A 10,014-nucleotide genomic window follows, 5' to 3' on the forward strand; every position below is an offset into this window, starting at 1 on the left:
TCAAAAAAAAAAATCTCCGTCACTAAACCACAGACACTAAATACTGCCAGCTTAAGGTGAAATAAATCCCTACACTGTCTTGCAGACTCCCAAATAAGGGCCTGTCAATCACGTCAGGTCTTTATTTAACCCATTAAGACCTAAAACGCCTGCTAAAAACACCTTTAAAAACGTAAGCATAAATTGTACACAACCTCTGAAAACCTGAAGATTTTCTGGAAAAAAATCTGAGTTGTCAAATTTCACTAAAACCTTTATATCTCAGCCTCTGGAGCAGATAGAAACATGAAATGAAAACCATTTGCTAGTTTAGAAATTGGGCTTTAATTGGAACATCATTATTTTGCTCTTATGTGCATTAAAACATTTCAAAAAATCATCAAACAACAAAAATATTAAAAATATAAATTCAAATGATTACAAAATATTTTTTCCTGCAAGCGCATTTCATTGGTCACGTCTTTGAAAAAAACTCCCAAAACATGCACGTCATTCCACCATGTGTATTTCAGCGAATCACAGCGCATTTCATTAGTCACATGTCTTGAAAATGATCTGAAATGACCTACACGTTGCATCCGGTCTTAAAGGGATAACCGCGTATTTGTCGCAACCAGCCTTAAAGGTAAATACGCGTATACGTTGCATCCGGTCTAAATGGATTAAGCAAAACCTGTAAGTTTAATATCTTTAAAGATATTATAGAGTTAAAAAAATGTCACCCCCGTACAGTGCGTGCAGAAAGAGAAATGAGCTAATCGGCAGTATTAGCACTTCAACATGGGCTTCATATTTTAAGACTGGAGGTTGCTGCTTGCATACAACTGATTGTCTGATAGTCATGCAAGCATTCAAACGTCAATAACATTGTGTTGAAACCTGTTGATTTCCTGCCTTACCAGTCGCTGTGCACAAACAGTGAGTTAGTTCGTAGACAGATACTTCAGCACTCAGCCAAGGAATTGTGTTCTGCAATGACGCACTTGTCAACAGAATACTTTTGGGCCCCACAAGTATGTCAGATATGTTTGCTTATATTGACTCAGTGCTGGTTTCAAGAAAAATGAAACCACAAAAATCTAGCTCTGCTTGTTCTTCGTCATCATTGCGATATTGAGTGTGCTTATGAAAGTTACAGGAACGGTTATAAACTGCTGGCTTCGCCAAGTTTATAGTTTCACTCCCTCCCCTGTTGAATAAGCTACTTCTTTTGGCTTCCTTTCCACATCAATCAGTAAGACGGACTAATCTAATCAAAGTGTTCACAAAACCAGTCGGACATGGTGGAAATGAATCCCAGCAGTGACGCAAATTGAGCCACAAAACAGTCAGTGTTAGTTTTGGTAGTATGGAAGTTTATCCTTCTGAAACACAAAACAAATACAACAACAAATGCGGCACACATCTTAGACAGATGGCACATCAATATTCAATTCTTTAGTATGCGTCATGTGAGCCTTGTTGACCTTTGTGAAAAGTAAACTAATTATTTCACATCCTTGTTTTATGAAGCTACAGCTGAGTTAGCTTATGATTTGCAATGCCAGTCTTAAGTGTCGTCAGCAAGTTTGGACCGCTTGTCCATGGATTTAAAGAATCACGTCTTTTAACATTTGCTATAAAATGAAAATATGTTCATTCCCTCAAAACTCACCACTGAAACAACAAGACTTCCTTTGCATCAGTCCTGTTGACTCACTTCAATGCTATATTGCTTCTTTGAAGGACAGTTGAAGCGAAGTCACAACATCTCAACATACAAACAGACGACACAGCATTCAAAAACGAATTCAGTGAATGAGGCAAAAAGTTATTTGGCTGAACAAATTGAAACATATTTTGGAAATAAATGGGTAAATGGAAACATATCAAGATGCTTTCTCAAGCACTATTCACACATGATTAGTAATACCTGGCAACTTGTGAATTACCACCTGATGTCAGTGTTTGGTGTGGGTTGTTCGAGCTAGCTTGAATTTACAGACATTTCTGCTGCACGATGTCCACCTTGTCTTTGGGGGGCAGCATCACGCTCCACAGTGTACAGCCTGCCGGATATTCATGAAGAGAAGAAGACATTCACATCTGTCTTTAATTTAATTTTAGGGATGCACGATATATCGGCATTAATATCGGTATCGGCCGATGTTTGTCATTTTTTAACATATCGGCATCGGTCTGATGAGTAAAATTGGGACGATATTAACAACCGATGTTTATTTCCGTCTAGTTGCTGTTTGTGTAGTGTGCCGGGAGGGGGAGGGGGATTTGGCCATGTGGTATCTGTTTGGGCATGTGACAGTGACACTGCAACACGGAATTGTGGGGGGTGAAACTAAAACGAAGAAAAAATGTCAGCGGTGTGGTCGTTTTTTACGGTGTCGATTGAAGATACTCGAAAAGCAGTATGCAACACTTGCAAAGTCGAGGTAATGCGAGGGGGATGCTGCGTCAAGTCATTCAACACAACAAATTTAATATGTCACTTGAAAAACCGCCATCCAGAAGTTCACAAACAATGGCAGGAAGCTAACGCTGCCAACGTTAGCCAGAAGGCAAAAACAACAGCAGCAGCCGCAGTTGGGAGCCCTATACAGCAAGTACTCGACCAAACCAAGAAATTTGCCAAGGACAGCGCAAAAGCCAGGTCAATAACGAATAAGGTAATGGAAATGATTGCTCTTGACGACCAGCCATTTTCCATAGTGGAGGACAGAGGATTTCGGCGGTTGATGGAGCATATTGAACCCCGCTACAGCCTTCCAAGTCGGCGCTACTTTTCCGACGTTTCCCTCCCTGCTTTGCACGAAGTCGTGGCCACGCATATCCACAAATTGTTGGACAATGTGACTGACATTAGTTTCACTACGGATATATGGAGTTCGGACGTAAGTCAGATGAGTATGTTGAGCCTTACTGCTCAGTGGATTGATGAAAACTTTGAAATGAAGAGAGCTGTTTTGCATGCACAAGAGTTCGCAGGATCGCATACTGGGGCTGCCATCGCTAGCGCATTTGACTCCATGTTTGCTCAGTGGAAAATTAAAAAAGACAATGTGCATGTTGTGCTTCGCGACAATGCTCGGAATATGCAGAAGGCAATGGACGAGTGCGGCGTTAAAAGCCTGGGCTGCATGGCTCATACGCTGCAGCTAGCAGTGCATAACGGAGTGTTAAGCCAGAGGAGCATCTCTGACTGTGTGGCTATTGGAAGGAAAATAGTCGGACATTTTCGCCACTCTCAACTCGCCACCTCTCGACTGAGAATCATACAGCAAGAGTTAGGCATGACCCCAAGATGCTACAACAAGATGTCACAACCAGGTGGAATAGTACTTTTTATATGATGAAAAGTTTACTGGATCAGAAGCGCGCACTTGGTGTGTATGGAGCAGATCATGAGCTGCCTGCTTGTTTCAGCGCATATCAGTGGGGCCTCGTTGAAAACATGACCACGCTTCTCACTCCATTTGAACAATTAACGAGGGAGATCAGCTCACACTTGGCTACTGCTGCGGACGTGATTCCCTCTGTTGTGGCGCTGAAACGTTTGCTGAGCAAGACGGCTGACACAGACAGTGGCGTCGGCACAGCAAAGAGCACTCTACTGGAAGCTGTGAACGAGCGATTTGGAAGCGCTTTCTCCGAGCCGCTTTACTACTTGGCAACGATCCTTGACCCTAGGTACAAAGACCGTTATTTTGACACGGTCACCAAGCAAGCGGCTGTAAATATGCTCCAGAAGCAAGTGGACAAAATGACGCACAGCGACAGAACTACGGAGACACCGGACACAGAAGAACCTCAAGAGAAGAAGATAAGAACAAGCGACGAGGGTGGAAAGTCGCTGCTGGACATGTATGATGAAATTCTGGAGGAAAACTTGATCATGGAACAGCACGCAGGCCTGACGAGCCGCACAAGTGTGCAGGTATAGTATTATCAGATCCTGTCTCTTATTCAAATAATGAAGCCTGTTAGAATCCTTTGTGTAATGATTTTGTATTTTTTATTAATGTGCTGTACATTCTATAGAGTTACTAGTCAATTTAATTAAATAAAAAAAAACTAATTGTTAAGAAATACCGTATTTAGTAATGCTTCTCTGCCCTCTTGTGGTCGACCTTTAGCACTGGTCATCTGCTCAGAGCAAAGTTCAACAAAGCTCTTAAGAGGAAAATGTTGTAATGTCCAGATTGCTGGTAATTTATCAGACATACATAGTAATACACTTGTCTACATTTCTGTAGGTGCATGGCTATTTGAGTGAGGCCCCCATCCCCAGAAATGAGAGCCCACTGAAGTATTGGAAAAGCAACTTGTCTCGCTTTCCTGCCCTGGCCAAAGCAGCATGCAAGTACCTTTCAGCTCCATGTACAAGTGTGGACAGCGAACGTCTCTTCTCTGCTGCATCACACATTGTTGATGAAAAAAGAAACAGGATCCAGTGTGAGAAAGCAGAAATGCTTCTCTTTGTCAAAAAAAACCTGCCTTTGCTGATGAAGGAGGCCTAGACTTTAACCTACAGTGTCATGTGGAAACCCTGTTTCAGTGTTTGGGACATTAATTTGAGTACATTGTGGCTGCTTTAAGTTGGTAAATGTACACAGACTACCATGTCTTTTGAGTTAGTTATGTCACAGTTCTAATATTTTGATTTAGCATTTTTATAGATAGGACTTGAAATTGACTTGCACTGATTTGCACCTGTATAGTGTTTTTTATGTTTGCTTGGTGGAAACATTGTTTCAGTGTTGGGACATTTACTTGAAAATTACAGTGCAAGTTGGAACTGACAGTCAGGACATGTTTTTGATATTTTTGATTTAGCCTTTTCACAGATTTGAGTTGAAATGCAGTGGAGCTTAAAACTTGTTTTGCAATTTAATAAATGCCTGGTTGCCATGAATACTGGTAAGTTTGTTAAGGTAACTTTTTCAGGATTTTATTTTGATTTATGATCATTTTTGTAATTTATGATCCAGACATTCTCACAGGAGTTTTGTGAGTTGAGGGGTTTAATTACACACTTGCTACAAGTTGTGAGGGTTGCTAAAAAGTAACACTGTTGGTTACTTGTGTTTTATGGTAGCCCTGTAACCTTCTTATTTAGAAGTGAAACACCTTTTGAAAATAAAGGAAGACATTCAAGAATTCTGTTTGCATGATTTTAAGTCTGTACAAAATTTTGTCATCTCAGAAACTTTATTTTTTTTTAACATATATCGATATCGGTAAATATCGGTTATCGGACATAACAGAAATATTAATATCGGATATCGGTATCGGCCAACATTTTCATATCGGTGCATCCCTATTTAATTTAATTTAATTTGAGTGTATTTGATTAGGACAATGCACATTAATCAACATTTCAACAGTATGCCTCAATGTACATATGCTGGAATTAGCACAACAGCTACATTTCCTCCGTAGTCCTAAGGCAGGTACTCACATAAAACATAAAGATTTAAAACGTTTAGTGGTTGGAAACATAGACCGTATAAATAATGGACGTAGTATCCGTAACATCACCCATCTGTTTCTGAAGCGCTGTTTTGAAGCCAATCGTCAGAGGGTGCCATATTGGAAATGCTGACTCAACATAACTGCTTTCAAGCTAGAGTGAGGTAAAGAGGCGGGCTTTGAGCCTCCTCGCCAACAGCTACAGTGTTCCCGCCTGTCAATCAAGTCAGCCATGCCTCTCGTAATGGAAAACTCGTAATCACAATACCTTCGAAATTGCGGTGTTATAAATAAATCCATCCCCCGTACAGTGTGTGCCGATCGAGAAATGAACTATCCAGACTACACTCGTTTTTTTGAACCAGGCTGTAAACATGTTTATTTCTGCTGTAAAGATCGGCTTTTTTGAATTGGTGTGTATGTGGTTTCCGGTACTTCCAGAGCCAGCCTCAGGTGGACACTCGATGAACTGCAGTTTTTAACACTTCCGCATTGGCTTCAATTCTTGCAGCCAGATGTTGCCGCTTGGTTTATAAGCAATAACAATAAGACAATGTAGCACGCTTCACGCAAAATGTATTGCAAAATTTTCCTTACCACATACTGTGACGTATATCATCTATCTTATTACTCTTCCACATCTGAATTTTAGTTTGCTCTTGCTGCAAACTAGTAGCCATATGAAATGATCTAGTTAAATTTGCACACAAAATGTTGTCTTCATACTCAATGTCGAACACAGTCTCCTTCATTTTTGATTAAGAAGGGGTAGAAAAAGCTGCGAAGGCTCACTCATAAAAATGCTAATAAATAAATACCGCCCCAAATTAAAACAGTACCAATTCAGACTGGATTGATATCATGAGTGTCCAAAATATGGTCGGTGATTTACCCTGGAATTTTTTCTTGACAAATCACAAACGTGGTCGATAGGCTCGATTTAACGCAGATGTCAGGACGCAAGTTTGGCCTTGTGGTTAAGTCCCAAGCCCCTTGTTCAGAGGCATAGGGCCCTCAAGACAGATGGGACAGACTCCTGTTAGACAGATGGCTGTCTAACATGAGTCTGGTTCTGCTCGAGGTTTCTGCCTGGTAGCCCTCAAAGACCTAAACAGCCACCTGCGGCTTCTCTGATAACTTTTGAACTGCTAATCCTATCAACAAGCTTTGAACTCAGTTACAGCAGACATTCTCAGCTTTCCATTGATACCTCATTTGTCTCATTCAGCATATTCAAAATCAATTCAGGAGAGTCTGGCGCCCCCACAAATTGGTCTTTAAGGGTTAAAAGGAAGTTATTCCTCACCTCTGTAACTTGCTAAATACTGCAAGGTGCAATGCTCATGGTGGATTAAGATGAGATAAGACTGAGTCTTATCCTGTCTTGATGTTGGGTCTTTGTTAATAATAGAACACAGAGAACAGTCTAGACCTGCTCTGTTTGTAGTGTCTTCAGATAGCGTTTCTTGGGATTTGGTGCTTTATAAATAAAGATTGATTGATTGATCAAGAGGTGGGGCCACTTTCCTGCATGTCACTCCCCACTCTCCCCATAAAGACATGAAAGCCCAAAAATATAACCACTGTATAAGAACACATACGTCTTTCACAATTAGTACAAATTATCAGAGGTCCCCAGGGATTACTTTCTCCCCTGTGATTGGACTTTACTCTGCAATTTTGAAAGACACTTTATCTTAATCAACAAAAGTATTTGGAGGAGAAGTCACTTGTCAGGATAATAAAACAAATGGCTGTTGACGGCAGCATAAACAAGCTGGACCGGATTCTTACATGTTGCACAAAGAATGATAAAAGTCCTTTAATGATTGGCAAAGGCGAATCTAACCCATGATCTTAAGTTCACTCATGGTACCAATCCATTCCCATGTTTACTGCAGCTACACAGAGTACACTCAGTGACGACTTATCCTTCAAAAAAGGAGCTTTTAGATTATCACCACAGATGAGATGTGTCAGAGGTTTCTCAATGAAACCAAAGCAAGGAGAGTCAGAAACAAGGAATCATGGTAGTGCGTAACTTACGGGGAAAAGTGCAGTTATATCCTGAATGCTGATCTACTGAGAAGATATGCTTGGAACTCAAAGTGCTGTGGGGCATCGAACCCGATTGCCCTCCTGTTATTTAAGTTATGCTTTCTGACAAGTTTACCGTCAAGCTCACAGCAGAAGTCTAATATGTGAATAACAAAGACAGAACTCTATGGTCAGAGATATGTCCCCTTTCTTTGTGTCACAACTGAACATATTTTAGATGCAAATTAATATAATTTAGAGCTAATATGCAAACATAAAAAAGAAAAAACACATTTATCTCGGTCTTAACATAATTGATCTCATATTCATGGTCTGCAAACCAGCTTCAGTACCCAAACTGGAATAATAATTAATAGAAGAAAGGTACTTTATTGATCCCCAGGGGGGAAATTCAATTTTTTCACTCATGCTGTTTTTGGACATGCTACACATACAGTTTTTTTGGTATATACATACAAATGCACACACATGCAGTGAACATGCTTAGGGAGAGATGTCAGAGTGAGGATACTGCCGTCAACCAGCGCACCCAGAGCAGTTGGGGGTTCGGTGCCTTGCTCAAGGGCACCTCGGCAGTGCCCAGGCAGGTGAACCAGCACCTCTCCAGCCCCCAGTCCACTTGCCAAACTTCGTCCATACTGGGACTCGAACTGGCGACCCTTTGGTTCCCAAGCCAAGTCCCTATGGACTGAGCTACTGCCAAATGTTTAATGTTTCACAGCATGATTAAAAGGGATAAGAAAGTGGACTAAAAATACTACGAAAACTTTGAATTATTTTTAACATTATTTTCCTTCACTGGGAAATTTTTTTGTATTTTTCAAAGTCCCAGAAATCCTTTTAATGATTTTTGAGAAAAAATAACACTCACAAGCAGTAATTGTTCTGTTTAAAGAGCTCACAGGGTCTCTTGCTTCTGCATTGAGATTCTCAGTTAACGAGACCCAGCTGTTACAACCGTCTGATGCCACAACGCTTAATGTCTTTGTCCTGTATGAATGTCCAGCCATTAACAATGAAAACTAATGGTGAAAAATAATTGATTAGCGGTATGCATGAGCCAGGTTAACGCCCCAACAAAGCATTACACAGTCCCTCCAGGAAGTTGCGATTTCGCGATCGCAACTATCAACGCAAATTCAACCAATCAGCGTGATTTTTTCGTGGCCTTGCAATTTTATACAATCAGCGCAACTTTCCCGCAAATTTGACCAATTACATCAATCTCAGCCCCTGCACGTCATTGGTTTCGTCATCAATTTGGCTTCCTTGGAACATAAACGTAAGTCCTCACTTGATCGGCACTTTTCAGCAACAAAACACGCACAGAGAACGGGTGAAAAGAGGGGACAGCAGGCAGGACAAGTGACGACGACAACGTTGTTATTTATAGATTGAGGGGCTCAGTGTTAGCTTGGTCTCTACCTGCAGCAGGTGTGCTTTATGAACCAGCTCTCCTCACCTCCATGCATCTGTCTCATCTTCATTGAGGATTTTCACCCCCGGTGTGCGTTAGAGACAAAGACACAACCGGGGGACGTCTGTTTACTATTTGATGTTTGACGTTGTTGCCGTGGTTACCGTAAAAAGCTCTTCATCTACAGCTTGATTTATTCCAGTTTGGTGAAACATCAGACACATTCAGTAAGTTTTGATCAACTCCTAGTCATCAAAGATGCAGATTAATTTCTGAGTGCCGTGAACTAACTGCATCAGTCTGCGAGGTGCATTCAGGGACCGTCGTAAATGTGCAATACAGTCCATGTCAGTTCATGGCATTTTTCTGTGAATCAAGAATGTTTTCTAAAAACAACTGTAATTTAGCATATTTACTTGCCCCTGAGATGTTATTGGGGGAAAAAAGCAAAAAAAAAAAATCGCAACTTTCACCGCAATTTTTCAAAAAGCTGTCGCAAATTCAGGCTTTTTGGGCCGCAACAATCAAAAAAAATCCAGCGAAATCATGGAGGGACTGATTACATTTAATGGAGGTAGACTCCACCATTACAGTTGCTAACAGCATGATTACCACACCTGTTAGGCTGTTTAAAGGACGGCAGACATCGTGCTTATGCCTTACCAAATATGCTGCCTTCATGTTGCTTATTTTATTTTTTAGGTCTTCTACTGTGCGCTCAGAAACACCAGATGAATTTACCCGGTTAAAGATCTGAAGCCAAACTTTCCCTTTCTCCTTGTTTGTTATCTTTGACGATTGACTTGCTGATAACAGCTGTTTGTTCATTCTATATTCTTGTAATAAAATGTCCATTTCTTCTTCTGCTGAAACATTAATTTATTCTTGATCTCCTCTCAGTCACACAGGTACCACTCGCCATGTTTATTGTTGTTTATGCGTAGAAGGCATGTTCAGTTTGAATTTGTTGGATAGGGGTTTTCCAGGAGGTTCCCTGGACATATGACGTTTTGCATCAGCCGCGCTTTCACAGCGCAATTAGTTAACTGGCCAATTATTTGCAGTCGTGCATG

The 10,014-nt window shown here is 40.9% G+C and overlaps 1 protein-coding gene across 1 annotated transcript; it reads left to right on the top strand.

The window, feature by feature from the left end:
- Window positions 1-3,306: 3,306 nt before the first annotated feature.
- On the top strand, window positions 3,307-5,174 carry LOC117807541 (zinc finger BED domain-containing protein 4-like). The gene is made up of 2 exons (XM_034676863.1): window positions 3,307-3,931; window positions 4,251-5,174. Exons 1-2 carry the CDS (start codon window positions 3,344-3,346, stop codon window positions 4,512-4,514), a joined length of 852 nt encoding a protein of 283 aa, XP_034532754.1. The 5' UTR covers window positions 3,307-3,343; the 3' UTR covers window positions 4,515-5,174.
- The last annotated feature ends 4,840 nt before the right edge of the window (window positions 5,175-10,014 follow it).

The sequence above is a fragment of the Notolabrus celidotus genome, chromosome 23, assembly GCF_009762535.1.
Source record: "Notolabrus celidotus isolate fNotCel1 chromosome 23, fNotCel1.pri, whole genome shotgun sequence".
NCBI classification, from domain to species: Eukaryota; Metazoa; Chordata; class Actinopteri; order Labriformes; family Labridae; genus Notolabrus; species Notolabrus celidotus.